Source organism: Cibotium barometz, chromosome 7 (genome assembly GCF_041138505.1).
Source record: "Cibotium barometz isolate CiBa-2024 chromosome 7, ASM4113850v1, whole genome shotgun sequence".
Classification (NCBI taxonomy): Eukaryota; Viridiplantae; Streptophyta; class Polypodiopsida; order Cyatheales; family Cibotiaceae; genus Cibotium; species Cibotium barometz.
Genome location: NC_141052.1, coordinates 19,384,424 through 19,404,905, shown reverse-complemented (window position 1 = coordinate 19,404,905; position 20,482 = coordinate 19,384,424). Strand labels below are relative to the sequence as shown.

The 20,482-nt window shown below is 43.2% G+C and overlaps 1 protein-coding gene across 1 annotated transcript; it reads left to right on the top strand.

The window, feature by feature from the left end:
• The first annotated feature begins 2,988 nt into the window (after window positions 1–2,988).
• On the top strand, window positions 2,989–19,986 carry LOC147636770 (aluminum-activated malate transporter 9-like). The gene is made up of 6 exons (XM_086800300.1): window positions 2,989–3,367; window positions 3,531–3,671; window positions 5,622–5,891; window positions 6,144–6,280; window positions 6,490–6,636; window positions 17,993–19,986. Exons 1-6 carry the CDS (start codon window positions 3,049–3,051, stop codon window positions 18,743–18,745), a joined length of 1,767 nt encoding a protein of 588 aa, XP_086656426.1. The 5' UTR covers window positions 2,989–3,048; the 3' UTR covers window positions 18,746–19,986.
• Window positions 19,987–20,482: the final 496 nt, after the last annotated feature.

The window sequence follows — 20,482 nt, the reverse complement described above, 5'->3', positions numbered from 1 at the left end:
AAATGCCATATATACATGTGATGTGGCATGCCATGTAGGCTTTAGAGAGTCAACCTTGTTGATTAAGTGGAGGTAGCATGATGAAATGGCAAGATGCTAATGTGGACTCTCCTCCATGATGAGATGGCAAGATGCTAATGTGGACTCTCCTCCATGTGGCATGCAAATGTAGGACTAAGACTATGTTTTCATAGCTCAATTGCTTAACGAATGGCATATTCTCTAGGTTTGGTGAAAGACCAAGCTTAATAGGCATCCTTTTAGACTTTGGGCAGACAAATAGGGAAAATTTGATTAAAATAGCTAGAAAATGGGCTTCCTTTACTCACATTCACTCCAATTTTTTTGTTAAATTCATCATAATAAGTACTTTGATCCACAAGAAATTGGAATACAATGAGGGTGGTATTAAATTTATATAATTAAATTATTAAACTTTTGGAGACCCTCTAATAGACTAAGTGAAATTTCTACAGAAAATCGTAAGAAATTTAATTGTTAAAATTGCAATTTGACAATATGGCCACATTCTAGACATATTTGTCTAACTTCTCACCATTGGACCTTCAATAATGAACTTCACATTTGCCAAGATCTTGAATAGAAAATCACATGTTGCTTTACAATATAAAGTGGAGAAAAAATATTTATAAAAAATAGTAAATATGTAAACAAAAATCCTAATAAATTAAGTTAAGCTCTATGCGATGTGTTCTTTTCATGTATGAATTGGGATGATCATTCGACTTTGGATACATAAGTATTAAGCATTTTATGTGTGACATATACTATAGTAAAGAAAGTTGAAAAATGTAAATGCTGAAACTTCTGTACAATGAAACAATCCCTAAAATAAATTGGATTTGCGATTATGGGGTGCCATTTGAATACCCACTATATGTATAATGTGCCCCAAACACCATGCCACTAAATTCCAAACATAACCACGAGAGATTGGACCTTTGAGTTGTGGAGATGCTTGTCCTCAGGCTACCTTCAAGACGCCCAACCGTCAAAAGTGATGCCCCTTATCTTGCAAAACTACCCAAGGATGTCATGGACAAGGACAACATTCACATTTATATTTGGCGCGAGGGAAAACATATCCAAGGTATTAATTAATCCAATTAATCATTATTTCCATATTGTTTGCTACAATATGGTTATCATTGTTTTCTATAAGCTAATAATCCTTATTCCTATGAACTTTAGTTAGCCGTGTCCTAAGCCGTGGTACGTGCTACACGCTAAAAGAATAGGGGTCATTTAATACTAGGGGGCTCCAAATGAGAAAAGAAAGAAAGCAAGCACAAATTCAAATCGACCTTTGGCATGACTTAGAGAGCTTTGGCGTATATATATGAGCAGATTTCAACATCAAGGCAGCTGCGTATACGTGTTTGCAACTTCCAAACCACCTGAGTTTCCTGGAAGGAGCACGTGCATGATGAATCAAGGAGGGTTTTAAATAATCCCGTGTTGATGGCTTCAATCATCATTGGTGGTAGTATCTCCAGCTCCGTTGCGCAATGAGCAAATCAAGTAGGCAGCAGAATCTCTAATTAGACCCAGTGTAAGGCAGCCAAGTTCAACATTGCCACGGAACAATGTTCTAGATGTGGCCTTCCCGAGGATGATTTACACATTTTCATTCACTGCAAGCACATCTCAGAGTCCTACAAAGAGTTGCAGGCAGTCATTCTAAGCTGGGGGAAAGAAGTAAACTGGAAACACACAATTCTGGGAGAAAATATAGGATGTTCTACTTCTCTTTGGAATACAATAAGGTGCGAGTACATTTGGCATGCATGGCTGCAAAGGTTAGCTGTCACTTTTGATAACCCGAAAATTAAGGGCCCTCCCCTAGCTGAATGCTTGATCTTAACATGCATCAGATTCTGGAACAACCAATCACAAGCCCTATTCAAGCTAGAGAAGAGGCTTCTGATTAAATTACAAAAGAGGAAATCAGATTACACAATGATTCAACTTGAAAATATCAGAGACAAGATTCTTTTATTCCTCTCAAAAGACAGAGCTTTAATAGAAGCTATCAGAAGGATGAATTAAATCAACCCTCCCCTCACAGGAGAAGTGGGATTCAACAGACATGCAGACATTAATCATCCAAGAGATGTAGAAAGGCAGCTAAGGCAAAGTGACCTTTCGGCAGATCGGGGACACCGGTGGCTGACCGCCAGGATTCTGGAGAGGCTTACGCATCTCGACAAACCAGGTTAGATCACAACAGCATGACCCCGAAGTTCCAGAGTCATCGAACTCATAACCCCAAATCATCAAGGGATCGAAGCCAGCCTCAGCACCTCCTAGGTATCTGCAAAGAACGAAAAGGATCAGAATGAATCACCTTATCCGGCAGAAACAGAGGAAAGGATACTGGTGAATCAAGAGGAAACTCCAGGGGTCCCTTAAGGGAGCTCAACAAAGGATCGGATCCCATCGGTAATAAAAGTCGAGGAGCCCACAAGACTTCAAGGGACTCTCCCCCTCCCGCCGCCAGGAGAGCCCACCATCAAGATAGAAGCAGCACAGGTCGACCAGGGGACGCCTTCCTCCCTCAGGTTAGAGAAGCGATGGCCGAGTCAGAGAAGAAGGTTCAAACAGCAAGATGAAGAGCCCTTTCGAGCCTCAACCTTCGGCCAGTGTGTGAGAAGGAGCCGACGGCGAGGCAAAGAAGGAAGGTAGGAGCAACAGGTCGAGCAGGCGGACGAAACCTTCAGCCAAGGCCTAAGGCCGATCAAGGAAGAGGAATCGTCATGCAGACCAATCCTCTTCCCCCCTCCCACGCGGCGCACACGCCACCACGTGCTTGGTGTGCGCCAAGTGGTCGCTCCTGCATAGGATACCCGATTTTGTAAATCTGCTATTTTCGCAGCATGCACGGCCACGTGCAGTGTCCACGCGGCACGCCTATGTAATTTTGCCCCTCTACTTCATAATTCAATTGCCTGATTTTGAAACGAAACAAGCGCAGACTGATATTAGTAAGGCTAATCGCACGCACTCTGAGAAGATCAGGTGTTAAGTATGGCCTCCAGCCACGACCAGCTTAGCGCCCCTCTGCTCGAGCCCTACTACGTCACGGGGTCCAACAGCAAGCCCTCCTGCTGCTGCAGGCTCAAGGATCTCTTTGTGTCCACGACTGCGCTAGCTTCTTCCTTTTGTAAGTCTGTGTGGCATGGCGCAGTCGTTAAATACCCCGCCAACACCATCCACGCCTTGAAGATGGCCTTGGCCTTGGTCCTCGCCTTCATGCTTGTGCTCCTGCGAGCCCCCTACGAGCAGCTGGGCGGCCATGCCATCTGGGCCATCATTACTGTCGTGGTCGTCTTCGAGTTCACCACAGGTATTTAACTCAATTGGCGATTTGTTGCTTTTTTTTTAATCGCTCTTAGAAATCATCTCATTTGGGTAGTAATCTCATATGCTTAGGATAATTACTCCTCAAATTTATTACATTTTGGCGATTGCCGTTGGTGATTACGATCAAAAAACGATGCATTTTGCAGGAGCTAGCGTCAGCAAGGGATTGAATCGAGGAGCCGGAACCCTCCTCGCCGGGCTTCTCGCCGTCGCAGTGGGCGAATTAGCCAACATGAGCGAAGGGGTAGGGCAACCAATTCTGATTGGATTGAGTGTGTTTACCACAGGTGAGACAATTTATTGCCCAAATAACAATCTCAAACAATAGAGTGATGAGGGGCTGCTAATATGAGATTGAGCTCAATTTGCATAGGAAAGGACTTGCTACTTGGTCAGATATATTTAACCCCCTCACCGGTACTTGGCTCACAAGAGCAGAGCTCGTAGGTAAATACGACTGCAGAACCCCTGAACTTGATCTAGTACAAAGTAGAACATTCCAATGGAATACCCAGGATATCTGGAGATTTAGCAGTCCCCCCAAATTCAACGTCCTGGCCCTTCACTGGATTAAAAACAAACCCATCCTACCCATTCCTTTTCTTGAAAAGTCCCCCCCTATCCAGGTCACCCTGAACCGAAGATGGAATTTAGCCTGGGACAGGAAAAGATGGTACAGGTGCCTCAAGGAGTTGTGGAGTCAGCACATAGAACCTAAGAAATCTTGCCTTGCATGGCTGGTTGCTTATAGAGCCATCTGGACCCAGTGTAAGGCAGCCAAGTTCAACATTGCCACGGAACAATGTTCTAGATGTGGCCTTCCCGAGGATGATTTACACATTTTCATTCACTGCAAGCACATCTCAGAGTCCTACAAAGAGTTGCAGGCAGTCATTCTAAGCTGGGGGAAAGAAGTAAACTGGAAACACACAATTCTGGGAGAAAATATAGGATGTTCTACTTCTCTTTGGAATACAATAAGGTGCGAGTACATTTGGCATGCATGGCTGCAAAGGTTAGCTGTCACTTTTGATAACCCGGAAATTAAGGGCCCTCCCCTAGCTGAATGCTTGATCTTAACATGCATCAGATTCTGGAACAACCAATCACAAGCCCTATTCAAGCTAGAGAAGAGGCTTCTGATTAAATTACAAAAGAGGAAATCAGATTACACAATGATTCAACTTGAAAATATCAGAGACAAGATTCTTTTATTCCTCTCAAAAGACAGAGCTTTAATAGAAGCTATCAGAAGGATGAATTAAATCAACCCTCCCCTCACAGGAGAAGTGGGATTCAACAGACATGCAGACATTAATCATCCAAGAGATGTAGAAAGGCAGCTAAGGCAAAGTGACCTTTCGGCAGATCGGGGACACCGGTGGCTGACCGCCAGGATTCTGGAGAGGCTTACGCATCTCGACAAACCAGGTTAGATCACAACAGCATGACCCCGAAGTTCCAGAGTCATCGAACTCATAACCCCAAATCATCAAGGGATCGAAGCCAGCCTCAGCACCTCCTAGGTATCTGCAAAGAACGAAAAGGATCAGAACGAATCACCTTATCCGGCAGAAACAGAGGAAAGGATACTGGTGAATCAAGAGGAAACTCCAGGGGTCCCTTAAGGGAGCTCAACAAAGGATCGGATCCCATCGGTAATAAAAGTCGAGGAGCCCACAAGACTTCAAGGGACTCTCCCCCTCCCGCCGCCAGGAGAGCCCACCATCAAGATAGAAGCAGCACAGGTCGACCAGGGGACGCCTTCCTCCCTCAGGTTGGAGAAGTGATGGCCGAGTCAGAGAAGAAGGTTCAAACAGCAAGATGAAGAGCCCTTTCGAGCCTCAACCTTCGGCCAGTGTGTGAGAAGGAGCCGACGGCGAGGCAAAGAAGGAAGGTAGGAGCAACAGGTCGAGCAGGCGGACGAAACCTTCAGCCAAGGCCTAAGGCCGATCAAGGAAGAGGAATCGTCATGCAGACCAATCCTCTTCCCCCCTCCCACGCGGCGCACACGCCACCACGTGCTTGGTGTGCGCCAAGTGGTCGCTCCTGCATAGGATACCCGATTTTGTAAATCTGCTATTTTCGCAGCATGCACGGCCACGTGCAGTGTCCACGCGGCACGCCTATGTAATTTTGCCCCTCTACTTCATAATTCAATTGCCTGATTTTGAAAAAAAAAAAAATAGAGTGATGAGGGGCGATTCAACTAGCAGTTGATTTCACGTACTGAGCAGGTGGGGTTGTGACCTTCGTAAAGCTCTGGCCTACCATGAAGTCTTATGAATACGGCTTCCGAACGTTCCTCATCACGTTCAGCCTCATAACGGTGACCGAGTACCGAGGGGACGACCCTTTAATCACAGCTCTAAAACGTTTTCTGGTGATTCTCTTGGGGGCATCAATTGGCATTGTTGTGAACGTTTTTGTGCTGCCGTGCTGGGCTGGGGAGGACCTTCATCAATGCATTGTAAAGAACTTCTACGGTGTCGCAGACTCCCTTGAAGGTATTAAATGAAGCATCGCCTTTCAACTGCTTTAAAGTTTGAACTTTAACTCATTTAATTGGCCCCCCTAGGCTTAGGCCTTGGCTTTACTTAGCACTAGCACATTACTCTACACACACACACACATATATATATGTATGTACATGGATGTATAAAACAAACAAACACACATATGCATATAGCTTTAAGTTTTAATACACTTCAAATAGCATATAGTTTTAAGTTTTAATACTACTCAAATACCCTCTGCAGTTTGTGTGAATGAGTATCTTAGAGGCACCACCCTTGCAAGGGTCCCCTCCAAGATCTCCATGGGGCTAGCTGGAGATGACCTTGTCTACAACAGTTACCATTCCACCCTCGTTCCTGCCAGCAGAGAAGAGTCTTTGGTACGAGTCCTTGGTACTCCCCTCCCTTGTAATTCTCTGCTCATTGCCAACATACTTTTTTGGAAAGTCATAATTGTCTTGCCCAAATTTTTTTAAACATTATGTATTTTTTAGATAGTCATAATTGTATTTCTCTAAAAAAAACTCATAATTGTATATCTCTAATATTTGTTTAAACGTCATGTATGGTTGTTCTTGTGATGATGCAGGCTAGCTTTGCCAGTTGGGAGCCCCCACATGGTCGATTCAAGATGATCAAGTATCCATGGCACCTTTATGTGAAAGTTGGTGCGGTGTTGCGGCATTGTGCGTACTCTATAGTGGCCCTACATGGCTGCTTGTGGTCAGCTATACAAGTAAGCCAACATAATCTTGTGTTTCTAGTTGTGATGTTTGCCATGGCATCATGCATTATCATTGTCATTACCTCTTCTCTAGAGTAAATTTTTGGCCCATCCATGCTTTTTTCTACCTTTTTTGTTTTGCTTGGAGAGTTTCATCTTGTGATGCCTTCCATGGAGAGGATTTACAACTAGATCATTTCAGGGCAGTCACAATAAAATAAAGTGCAATTTCCAAGGTTTTGTTGTATATTAGCAATGAGAGTTCTTCCTTTGCCATGCATTTTGCATTAATCATTAAGATTATAAACATAGAAACAAAGTGGCATCATATTGCATCCTAGCATCAATTTGTATATAAAGTAGAGCTATTGCACACACTCAATTGGGTTATAGCTTCCTATCATGGCCAAGATATGTGCAGGTTTTTTATTGCATATTGTCAATGGGCAAGGATGAATTGCCCCTACTCTCTTCCAATCTAGGGAAGGAGGGGAGCAAGTTGGCTCTAGCTAGCAGGCCTGGCAAAACCTTTGACAATTTTTAGCTTTCCCTATTTTGCATAACCCGATGGTGGCCATCCTGTTGAAACCACTAGCACCTAAAAAAAGATTGGATAAGGCCTACTTGGTTGGAAGAGATTCAACCTATCATGGGTGTGTGTGTGTGTGTGTGTGTGTGTGTGTGTGTGTGTGAGAGAGAGAGAGAGAGAGAGAGAGAGAGAGAGAGAGATGAAGGGGGGGGTAATTTATCCTATTCAAAGGAGGCCGACCCCGCCCCCTATCAAAGATGCATGTTTCTTTTGTTGGAGCTCACCAAAGCCACTGAAATCATGGTGTACTTTTGAAAAATTATGTTTCTACTTGGGTGGAAGAGATTCAACCCATCATGGGTACATTGTGTGTGTGTGTGTGTGTGTGTGTGTGTGAGAGAGAGAGAGAGAGAGAGAGTTTGAGAGAGAGAGAGAGTAATAGTATTAAAATCTATAGAGGCCAAGTATGAAGGCCCATGATAGATTTTTTTTTGGGATGGGGGATTCGATGGGGCTTATTTGTCATATTTGAAGGACGGCCCCAGCCCCCACCAAAGATGCATGTTTCTTTATAGAAACTCAATGGAGCCAGTGAAATCATGGTGTATTTTCGAAAAAGTTGCTTGTCAACTTAGGTGGAAGAAATTCAATCCATCATGTACATATGTGGGTGTGAATCACATAGAGAGAGAGAGAGAGAGGATAATAGTATTAAAATCTATGGAGGACAAGTATGAAGACTTAAGATAGATTGGGGTGGTAAAAGATTTGGGGTGGTAAAAGATTTGGGGGGGTAAATTTATACAGCCCCACCCCTACTAGAGATGCATCCTTCTTTCATGAGAGCTCAATGAAGCTCGCAAAATCATGGTGTAAACTATTAGTGTTCGCTTAGCTTGGACTGTGATGCACGAGTTCTGGTCTGGGTTAGGAGTGGTGTTGCTAGTTACTCCATGTTACCTTCAAGCGCCACCACCTAGTGGTGCGTATAGCCTGGTAGGGATAGGTACAGTCCTTATTGGGCATGCCACACGCTGCATTGGAGTTAGAGCTAAAGAAAAAGGCTGGACACCTAGCCCTCACTCATGCAAAGAATCCGACACAAGTGGATTCACCATCATGCAAAGGACTGAGTGAGACAGCGTGACAGTTTCTCTTTTTAAGAGGGCACCTCAACATTTTCGCTTTCCTATGCTAACACCCTATCTTTTGGTTCTGTGGATGCGAATACTATGCAAAGTCTTCAAGATGCCTGCAGACCTCAAAGCAATAAAGGTATGCCATATAGATGACCCACAAACCCCAACCAACAAGAAGGTGTTTAATGCCAGGGTTTCTCTCCCTATGGACAAAGTCTATCTTGAATTCAAGAAGAAGGCTACTACTTTGGCACCTACTTGTACTTCACGGGGTGCCTACTCTTGGAAGAAGATTTTAAAAGATGGTTTACAACTGCTTTCCGACCCTTGCTCACTTTCACCTCACGGGAAAGGGCTTCTTCTAGGTACTGGTGGAGTCATCAGCCCAGAGGGACACCACTTGAGTGTTGGTCCCTAGCTGCAATGGTAGCCTTGTCCCCAGCTTGAAGACCGGATACCACTTTTAGGCATGTGCTTAAAAGTGAAAGCCTCGTATGGGTCAACTGCTTAGACCTCGCATACTACCCATAGTGGTTGGTGTCCTTTTAGTAGGGGGTATGTAACCCCGACGGGGCCTGCTATGACAGATTCCACCACATATCCAAGAGATAAAAAAGTAGAGAGAGAAAGAGATAAAACTTTGCACAACACACACTCACTAAGCGGGGAACAGGCTCCGCCCCGTTTTAAGAATTTATTTAGGAACAATCCATGAGCTTGCAACCCAAGATCAATACATGAATGAATACAAAAGTAAACAAATATGCTAATGTAGAAATCGAAGTTGATGTCAAGGCATAAGATCCTATTGTAGAGCACACTATAAGGATGGCCCACCATGATCTCTCAGCCGGCTAGTACCAAATCCAACATACCCCAAGCTTCCCGTAGATGATAAAGTATATGATGTTCAGCAGTAGGTTTTTTTGCGCAGAAACAGCACAAGAAGGCTATACAGTAGATGTACGGACCGAATCAAGTCCACAAGGAAGCATGGCAACACGATGGTAGCCTGTCTGCAAAGAACAACCAGTTAGTACATGATGATGATGTAGCAGTACAGTCGCAGTGGCAGTGTATGAGCCTGGTCGTGTGGGACCACCCACCGGTTACCCAAGTGGGCAGGGCAAAAAGCCCGGCTGCCCAAATTGCAGGTGGTCGTGTGGGACCGCCCACGTTTGTTGTTTTGAATTTATTTATTTTTTAAACTTGAAAAAAAAACAGAGGAGATACTTTTGACGCCCGCGATCGCCACTGAACTTGCGGGTCAACCACGGCTATGAGAGGGCCTGCAAAGATGATTTTTTAGTATGCTTGCCCCCCTTTATTGATCGTCTGGAAATCCCTACTCAGTTGGGTCAGTTCAAATTGCAATTAGAAAGCCAACGTGATTACACCTCTGCTACTTTATGGGGTTTTTTTGAAGAAGCTAGTAGTGGACACTGCAAACCAAGAGGCTACTAGATGGGTGCCCTACTTGATGGGGTGTCCTGTTCAGGAAGCCAAGCTCAACGACAAGAAGACCCCCCCCCCCCCCCCCCCCCCCCCCCCCCCCCCCCCCCCGTCTGCTACAAGCATTAAGTGAGGAAGAGCAATGGACACATCACTGCAAGCAATGCACCCATTACGACAAGAGTGATCATGCCACAGCCCATCAGGTTCTAGTAGGCTCTGCAGTGAGCCTGGTGAGCATAACTGAAGTTCAAGAAGAGGAAACCATGGCAGGGAGTGTGAATCTTGTGAAGAAGCAATTGGAAGAGGGGAAGCTGCCATATATCAATTCCTCAGAGTTATTAGACCAAAATGCCCAAGTTATCACAATGTGCAAGTCCAACCTTGAAAGAACATAATGTCCAATTATGTAGATGTGAATATAGTGAACAAAATGCCCAAATCAGACCATAATCCCCAGCTATTAACAGATGTTAAGACCACCTATTAGACCTTAATGCCCATTGACTATTAATTAGATGTTAAGGCCACCTTAGAAAACCAAGATACAGAACTGTTTAGATGCTAAGACCACCTTAGAAGACCAGGATACAAAACTGTTTAAATGCCAAAATCCATCAAAACATTTCAGATATTACAGTGAGGATAGATATTACAACGAGGATAGATATTACAGCTAGGATATGGTTTGGATAACAAAGACCATTACAAAAGATAAGCATTCCACAAAAAACATAGGCCATGACTTGCAATTTAAAAGCTACGCTTTTCCATTATGCATTAAAAGACGATGCATGCATGGCACAGGTACATTTAACCACAAAAGGCTTTCACAAATCTGGAATAATCAACACTGGTCCTTTTCTAGCATAAAAAATCAATGCTTCAAAGGATTCTTTTTCAACTTTGGTCCACCAAAATCCCATGGCTTTCTTTGTCAAATCATGCAATGGACTAGCCACCACTGTAAGCCACTTGATGAACTTCCTCTGATGAACTTCCTGTAATAACAACATAAGCCAAGGAAACTTCGAACTACATGCACACTAGTTAACTCTGGCCATTCCATAATAGCCTTGACCTTGTCTGGATCCATCTTGACCCCTTTCTTGGACACTATATGGCCCAAATAATGAATTTCTGACAAAAAAACTCACTCTTCTTGCCATTCACAAACAACTTGTGCTTCCACATTTCTAGAAACACAATATCCAATTGCTTTTGATTGACTTCCTCATTTTTAGAATGTACAATAATATCATCAAAGGAAGTAGCAGCAAACTTCTTATGTGGTCAAAAGTTTCTTTCTATCCTTTGGTTAAAGGTAGCCAGGGCATCGGCAAGGCCAAAAGGCATCACAGATGGTGGCTCCACCAATTTTTCTAACATGTCATCAATCCTAGGAATAGGAAACCTGTTCTTCACAATTATCTTATTAAGAACCCTGTAATCAATGCACATACACCAAGAACTATCCTTTTTCTGAACCAATAAAATTGGAAAACAAAAGGGTGATGAACTAGGTCAAATCAAACCCTTCTTCAATAACTCATTCACATGCTTCATAATCTCCTCATGTTGTTCCTGAGTCACATGATAAGGAGGTCAGTTAGGAGGTGAACTTCCTGGCATGATGTCAATCTAATGATCTTCCGGTCTCTCTGGAGGTAAATCTCCTGGTAGAGAATCTGCAAAACAATCTTCATACTTATTTAGGAAATCTTTCCTTTCATGATCAAGAGTTGGGAGTGATTCCTCACTCTCGAATTCCTTAGGATCCCTGACATAAATCAAGTATGAGGAAACAGATTGATTTATTACTTTAGGAACCTATACATGACTAATGGGAGGAATGGAGTTCCCCTCAACTCCTACATCAAAAGTTACATTATTGCCTTTAAAAGGAAATCTAATCTTGTTTCCAACCCAATCAATGGTTGGATCAATCTTCTTATGGCAAGGCATACCCAAAATTACATCACAATGTCCAATCTTACCAACAACAAAATTTTCATGATCCACATAATCCCCAATCTGTAAATGAAGCTTTCCTAAGATAGGGGTCAATTCCGTTGACATTCCCTTGAAAGTGGCATATCAATAAATAGGAGCTCAAAACCTTTCTAGAGGAAGTTTCAAAGCTTCCGCCACTCGAGGACGGACATAGTGATGAATAGCACCGTTATCAAAATGAATAAGCAATGGTTGGTTCACCACTTTGCCCCAAACCTTGAAAAGTTGCCTTCTTTAAGGTGGTGTATCATCCTGATGTTGAACGTACTCTGGTAATGCATTGGTTTGAGGTAGGTTAGCTTCTTGTTTTGGCTTGACATGATATTTTACAGCCATGTGTCCCTTCTTTCCACATTGAAAACACTTCGCTTCCTTAATATGTTCTTCAAGATTCTTGTGGGATAATTTCGTTGGAAAGTGTGGAGGTTTGTTCCCACTCCTATCCTTATTCTCTTGATGCTCAGTTCTCGATTGTAATCCATCTTTAAATTCTTCTTTTGAGGTGGATCTTGGTTATCATTCTTTGTCTTGCCCACCATCCAAGGCATGCACAAAGCCTTAGCTTGCAAAGATTTGTCTTAGGCTTCCTCCAAAGTTTTTAGGCCAGCCATATACATTGATTGCATAAGCTTAGGTTGAAGTTCATTCACAAACTTATGCATTTCCATTAGTGGTGGAATAGGGTTAATGAGAAGTAAACTTCAATGAAATAGCTGAAAAGTTGTTAAGATAAGTTGCCACCTTCGCACCAACTCTTTTTGCATGTCTACTTCAAAGGTAGTGAGGTAGAAACTTCTTGTTGAACATAATCATGAAGTCGGTCCATGTCTTTGATTCAATTCCTTCTTGTACCATCTTTAGCCACCAATTCAAGGCGGCATCCTTTAAGTGCATGCGAACCATCTGAAGCTTGGACTTTTCGGAGAATTCCTATCCTCCAAAAGCAATGTCAAATTGCTTAACAAAAGATGAATCTTTTTGTGTATCTCACTTACCACATAGAAAACATTGAACTTGATACTCTTCTCTCCTTGCTTGAAGTTCAATTTGCCAGTTTTTATGAGCTCCTTTTCCTTCCTTATCTTGATTGTCCCGAAGAGGTTGCATCTGAGAGAGTAGGCCTAGGAATAGCCTCCCTATCTCATCCATGAGTAGAAGACCTAGTGGCTCTAGATCCTTCTGCAATAATGATTCCTTCGGCACAAAGGCTTTAGCCAACGGTCTCATGAATAATGTATTGACGACCCTAGTTGCCACCATCATAGCTATTTGCTTCTTGAAATCCTAGATCGGCCTCATAGGTGTTCACTTCATTAGGCCCTTGGTTGCCCTCTACTACTTTAGACATGGCTCTGCCACCCCAAGAAAGATTTCTCAAGAGAAATCCTGCTCTAATACCACTGTAAGCCCAGTAGGGCATGCTATGACATATTCCACCATGTATCCCACCAAGAGATAAAAAATTAGAGAGAGAGAGAGAGAGAGAGAGAGAGAGAGAGAGAGAGAGAGAGAGAGAGAGAGAAGATAATGAGAGGGAAAGAGAAAACCTTCCACACCACACACACTCACTAAGCGGGGAACAACCCGCGCCCCCTTTCAAGAATTTATTCAGGAACAATCCGTGGGCTTCCATGCCAGGATCAATACATCAATAATACAAAAGCAAACAAATATGGCAATGTAGAAACCAATGTCAAAGTGGATGTTGAGGCACAAGATCCTATTTGCCAAGCATAGCACAAGGATGGCCCACAAGATCTCTCACCTAGATAGTACCAAATTCAACATACCCCAAGCTTGTAGACCATGTACATAAGTGATACGTGTAGATAATGAAGCATATAATGTTCAGCAGAGGTTTGCCACGCCAAAACCGGAGTAGAAACAACCCAAGAATATTGTACATAAGTGATACGTGTAGATGATGAAGCATATAATGTTCAGCAGAGGTTTGCCACGCCAAAACCGGAGTAGAAACAACCCAAGAATATTGTACAAGGCATAACGACAACCCGTCTACATAGATCAACCAGTCACACATCTCAGGATGATGATGAGGCACATGCAAGGGCATAGTCATCGGCGGAGATGCACAGCAGCTAGGCGGCACAAATAGTAGGTGGTGGTCAATCCTGCCAACACAGAATAGCGGTAGATGGATAATTTCATACAGTCCATTTGATGAGAGTAGTCGTACAATAGAAGGTAGCAGTACGGCAGTACGGTCAAAAGGCGGCGAGATGAAAAATCACACTTGGTTGATGATGATGATCAAGAGAGGTTCATTCTAGTTTTATACTTAAGGGGGGATCCAACTTTTCACTCAAAAACTATCCATGGCAAGCTGACTTCTTATATTTTCACAACCAAGTAGAGAAGCACTTGATGGTCTACTAAAAACATGAATTTGGCTACCAAAAGTTAATCTCGAGAAGGGTGAAACTTATTTCTTCATTAACGTTCCCTGAAACCGATCTGGCCATCTTGCTAAGGGCTAGATGGAGATGCATGGAGTAGCATAACCAAAAAAATGGTTATGCTCTTGTCTTCAAGGTAAGAAATTCATCCATCACCCTAATTATCTTCTCAGTCAATGCCCCCTCTCATTCCTCTCAAAGAGTGGCTCTCTAGGACCACTTGAGTGTGATCTTAGAGGGGTAGGAGGCTATTATGGTTGGGGACCTTAACATGATAGAGTTGCTTGGAGGATCGCTCCCATCCTAGGTCAGACATGAGCCGAATAGAAATGGATGCTTGCCTAAAAGTTAGTGTTGGTAGATACAAAATAGGTGTGTGGTAGATACTAAACAGATGTGTGAGTTGAGCACTTACACATGGTCCAATAAGTAGATTGGTAGAGACTAGAGGGTGGCTAGTTTTGATCAAGGTATGTTTATAAAGGCGGATGGTGTGGGTGGCACCGCCTTGGGCCATTCGCAGCCCAAGGCTACTCTAATCATATGTACCCAGTATTCTTTATTTTTCCTTGTGTGACCTTCCACCTCGAGGCTCCAGCCCTCCCCCGTTCAAGTTGAATATCTCTCACCTTGAAGGAGAACTTTGATTCAAGGATTGTGGATGCATGGGGTGCCAAAAAGGCCCATGGTGGGTCTCCCATTGAATGCTAGGATAGATGGTGGGTCTCCAATTGAATGTTGGGGCACATGGTGGGTCTCCCATTGAATGTTGGGACATATGCATATGTTATGCCTCCAATTTATGCAAGAAATTTGGCCAAGAAAAATCCCAAGAGAGGAAGATGTATTGCATGACCTGCAGAGGGCCTGAGGGAAATGTTGGTGTAGATAATACAACAAGAAGGGCCAAACCCCATTATCACTACGCTGGTTAGCAATGTGGACACATACCTGCATGATCGGGCCCAAGTGAAAGAGTATGCACTAAGAGTCCGTGCTGCCTGTATCAATGGCTTTCTAAAGGGAATGCTCCTATCCGCTTCTTTTTTCGATAAGTGAAAGAGAAGTATCATTAGGAGAGAATCAATAAGCTACATCTGGTGTATAACTTTGTAACAAAAGACGATAGGGAGATTGTTGCATAGTTCACTACACACCTCTTCTTGATTTAGCGGCTCTGCCTCTTTGGTGGACAGTGGATACACTGAGCGGGTGGATAGCTTCCTTGCATGAATCAATAGAAAGGTGGAGAGCCCCTCTATCCCTGTGCTGCTGAGTAGAGCTTTCAGTAGATGAAACTCACATTTTCTACTGGTAAGATGGGTACAGAACAAGACCCCAGGGCCCAACGACTTCCCATTAAATTCCTCTAGCACTTTTGCCCCCTACTTAGTCCAGATATGTGCTCCATGATCAACTCTGTGTGCCACATTGGTGAGCTCACCTTGGAAGCCACCAAGGGACACATCAAACTGATCCCAAAGAAAGCAAATCGTCACTAGGGTTGGGGAATGGCGCCTTACCATGCTTAACACTTTATGCAAAATATTCATTAAGGCCATTGCACTTTGTATAAAATACATCCCACCAAGAGTGGTGGACCCAAATCAGTTTGGGTTTGTACATGGTAGACATATCTATGAGGACACGCTCATACTCAAGATACAATGTGGGATTGATTATGCTCTTGCCCTTTACAAACCCTACATGCTTCTTAACTTGGATCTAGATAAAGCATACGATAGGGTCAAGTGGGAATTTATGTTGGCAGTTCTCTCAACAGAATGGGTTTTGGAAGTACTTTGATACAAATGGTCATAGCCGAGCTTGGGAATGCAAACTTAGAGGTCATTATTAATGGGGTTGCAGAGCTCGGGAATTCTCACTACAGCGATCGGTCTGTCAGGGATATCCTCTTGCACCCCTACTATTCTTGGTGGTAATAGAACCCCTACTTGCAATGTGTGGTATTTCTAAGAACAAGGGCTTCTTAAAGGCCTCCCGTTCCCAAAAACTTACTAAGAGATGACCACTCAAGTTTTTGGTAATGACAATTTAGCTCTATACTTGCTTATTAAGAGTCTATTATAGATGCTTTCTTGCAGGTAGTTGATAATTAACAAGTTCTATCAATTATCTGGGTCTATTAATAGTACTACAAAAGTAGAAACCCTATTGGATCGAGGTGATCATGAACAGACCTTAAATATGGTTTTAAGTGGATTTCCCATGGCGCACCTCTCAGGTTGCTAAGATACCCCTTAGGAACTGATTTAAGCAACAAGCAGAGATTTAATTGGCTTTATTGCTAGCTTCAAGGAAAGATGGCCTACTGGGACAAAACCTAGCTCTCATTTACAGGGAGGTTGGTGATCCTCAAACATATTTGCACTTCATACACGGTGTTCACATAGCATTCGTATATGCACATTCAACTGCATTGACTGGAATAAAGCAGAGAAGCTATTCATAGACTTCTTATGGGGTAAATCGAAGAAGAGGAGCTGGCATGCAATCTTATGGGATCAAGTCTGTGCCCCTAGGCAAATAGGGGGGCCTGGGATATTGGCCTGGCCCTACATGCTAAAGCCCTCACACTTAAGTGGTTGTAGAGGATCGAGGCTACCTCTGAGGAGTAATAACTAGATTCCTTCCTACAACACGCTAAGGGTCTTCTAGGAGAGTGGTTGGGTCTAATAAGGAGACATCGCATAGCCACAAGAGTAAAATGTAAGATTAAAGCATCTCCCTTACTCTATGGTCCGGTCTTTAGGTGGACGGAAATTCTCTCCTCTCTTCAATGGGTCGGACACAAATAGTGGCGTTGGATCCCTTGGGGAAAGTGTCTAGTGGCTATGCAATGCAAATGAGGGAAAGCCTCATGTGCTGCAAATGCGACACGCTCGCAAGTTACACAATCGAGGAGTATGCATGTGGTAGGATCTGTGGGATGATGCACGTATTGCCTAGTGGCGTGATTGGGATGACATCACTTTACAGTATGAGTTGAACCCAACTGTACAGCCGGTAATCCTTCAAGTAGCTGCGCCTCTCCCACCAGCATGGCCCACAACAGCCTCCTTGAATTTCTCAAACTAGCTGGTAAACTGGAGGTCCGTTCATTGACCACGATGAAAGGAGCGGATCTACCAACAAGTCACACCAACTAGGTAGAGCATCTTTCTCAACACTAGGGCACTTAGGATTCGACATAAAATGGTCTCGCCATACCGCTGAAGTGTGAAAGGCCATGCCATGTCTTATGGTCAAACATCTTTTTATGGAGGGAGCTACATCAGAAGCTAGCCACCCGTAATAAGTTAGCTAAATGGACTCGTGATTCTCAGCTTTTCATCTTTCCTAGGCCTGTCCCCACACGCAAACTCTATGGAACGGAGTAAAACGATGGCTTAAGACGGTGGGCATGGAAGACTGCTTTACATGGAAGCATGCTCTTCTAGGGGAAAGTAGAAACCTGAACATGGCCCTCGTGAGCATTTGGCCCTAGATCCACTTCCACATCTTGAACTAGCTGTGGCTTATTTGTAAATCAGATAATGTTTCAACGGTGCCCCATCACCTTCCATCTAGTGTAGCAATTAGATCATTTCTTAGAATCCTCACTATACCTTTTAGTTCGGATATGTTGGATGGTGTAAGCTGGTCTCGTTGCAAGCGCTGTCGCCTGGAGAGAGAGAGAGAGAGAGAGAGAGAGAGAGAGGGGCTTTTAAGGCTCTTTTTTTTCTTCTTTTTTCAAATACCAATGCAGAGGTCGGTCCTCCACTGATCATGATGATCGACTTGTGTTTTGGCGGCAGGCACCTGTAGAGGTTCGCAAGCTTTTTGAAAAGGAACTTCGTGAAGTGAGTGTAGAAAGCGCCCTTGTCTTGAGGAAGCTAGGAAGGCAAGTGGAATCCATGCTTAAAGGAGACCCCGCAACAACTTTGCATGGTGTTCAACGTGCGGTTGATCGATTGCAGCAGAGTCTGTACTTACACTCCTATCTGCTTGTCCGGCAAGAAACAGGAATTCTGGAAGACAGTGTGGATAACATGGCTGTCAGTGTGATCCCCGAGATCACAAGGTCGGACGATGATGAGATTTCTGGCAATCCCACGCAAGCTCGGTCAGCTAACAAATTCGGGATTGCTTATCCACATAGGGAGTCCACTGATTCCCCTGCAGGAAGATGTGTCAAGCGGCTGCACACTTGGCCGTCAAGACTTATGGATGCCTTCGATTTCTCAAAGGAATCAATCTTTGAGCAGAGAGTGAGGGTATTGGAGAGCTCAAGTGCCCTCTCTTTTGGAACATTTGCAACATTGTTAATGGAGGTTGCACTCAGGCTTGACTATGTGGTTGAGGCGGTGCAGGAACTGGCTGACCTTGCAAATTTTGCTGTTGTGAAGGATAATATACACAGCGATATCAAAGTTCAAATAGATGGCGACCATCCCCAGGCAGCTGTGGAAAAGGACGACTGCAAACATGTTAGTGGCCAAGGTTTGAGAGGCATCCTAACTTGGTTGGGAAGACCATCATGGGGGACGCATCTACGCCAAGCTGCATGAAGGTGGGTCGTGTTCTTTCCCATTATCTGTCAAGCAGCTGTAGCATGGGTTGGGATGCACATCATGGGGGACACATCTATGCCATGTTGAATGAAGGTGGATCATGCTCTCTCTCCCTATCAATGAAGTAGCTGTAGCATATGGTAGAAGGTGGATCATGCTAAGGCTCTCTTTGTCTAGGAAGCCTAATATGGTAGATGCTCCACACAAAGGCACATTGAGCTTGTTTTCTTTCTTCATCTGCTCTCCATGGGTTTGTTGGAGGCTTTCTTCTTGTTGCATTCATATTCATTTAAAAGTTTGGATGAACTTATTATGGCTTAGGAATGGCAAGGCATGACTATTTTGTGTACGTCATCTCAAAGGAGGAGGATTACACCAAGCACACAGCTCAGGATCTCTGTACAATGTAAGCATTCCTTGCCTTGGATTTCGAAATCAAGTAGAAGGTGCAATATTTTGCATCCAGTAGAAGAACCACACCAAGCTTTAGTAGAGGAAAGAGCCTTTCAAGGCCCTAAGTTGTTACGGTAATTAATTTATTAATTCTTGGGTGACCCAATAAGTGAAAATAATATTTTGGGCTAAGTTGATTGTGAGTGAATCCGATCAACGGTAACACGTGTGAGACATGGCCAAGCTAAGTTGATTATGAGTAAATCTGATCAACGGTAATGTGTGAGACGTGTGGTGTGAGTTTGATTGTGAGTGAATCCGATCAACTCTGTGAACACGTGCGACGTATGTGAAGACATTGTGAGTGAATCCAATTAATTATATGAAGACATTATGAGTGAATCCAATGTAGGAGTGAATTCAATTAATTATGTTGATGCATGGTGTATGTGTGAAGCATGGTAGTGAATCTAGATAATGATTTCCACTTGTTAGTATTACTTTTGAGTGATTCCAAAGTAATTTTGGTCTAACATTATGGACTATGTTTTATTATGAATCATAAGTTCGGGACAACAAAGGTGGACATTGGACGGAATTATCAAGCCATGCACATGTGTGCAAAATAATTAATTTTGTATAGTTTTTCCCATTGTACATATGTTGGGCAAGGTTTATTTTGATGAGATACTTTAAAAGCTTTGGACTATGGTTCAACTTTGTAAAAGCCCAATTTTGGAAAAGCTATGCTATTTATGGCTCCAAGGGCTAAATTTATGAAATATGATTTAAATATCACGTGTGGAAGAGGATCCACACACGTCCACCGGGGGGGGGGGGGGGGGGGGGGAGATTGTAGCCAGATTGTAGCCAATCTTGTATTCTTTGATTTTTATGCTCTTGAGTTATGCTAGAGTGTTTATGGTTTATTTTCTATATTTATCAATTTGTGGTATATTCAAATCTCCATGTACCAAAGGTCTTGTAATAGTGGTATTAGAGCATGACAAATTCAAGTATTGAATTTGGGTCATGGAGACTTGAAAAAAAAGATAGAAATTGATTTTTTTCGAAAGGTTATTAACTTGGAGAAAATTTGAAGGCTTTTCTACAAATTCAAAATACTTGCACGGGAAGTGGAGAATTCGCCAAAAAGCTTGCAAAGGGTACTTACATCAAGGTCAAGCTTAAAAACTAAAGAAGAGACACTAAAGTATGAAAAGTTACAATTTTTATCCAAAGGACAAGAAAATTACAAGTGGTTATTAACCAAAGGGAAAAGAAGAGTGGAAAACCACTCTCCAAATCCACCCTCTTCATGAAAAAGCAATTTTTTTATTT

Bases quoted from the DNA above. Each gene is read 5' to 3' on its own strand.
- LOC147636770 (XM_086800300.1), top strand. From the start codon at position 3,049: ATGGCCTCCAGCCACGACCAGCTTAGCGCCCCTCTGCTCGAGCCCTAC. The intron at 3,672-5,621 runs GTGAGACAATTT...CGTACTGAGCAG, and splicing joins ATTGAGTGTGTTTACCACAG to GTGGGGTTGTGACCTTCGTA. The intron at 5,892-6,143 runs GTATTAAATGAA...TACCCTCTGCAG, and splicing joins TGTCGCAGACTCCCTTGAAG to TTTGTGTGAATGAGTATCTT.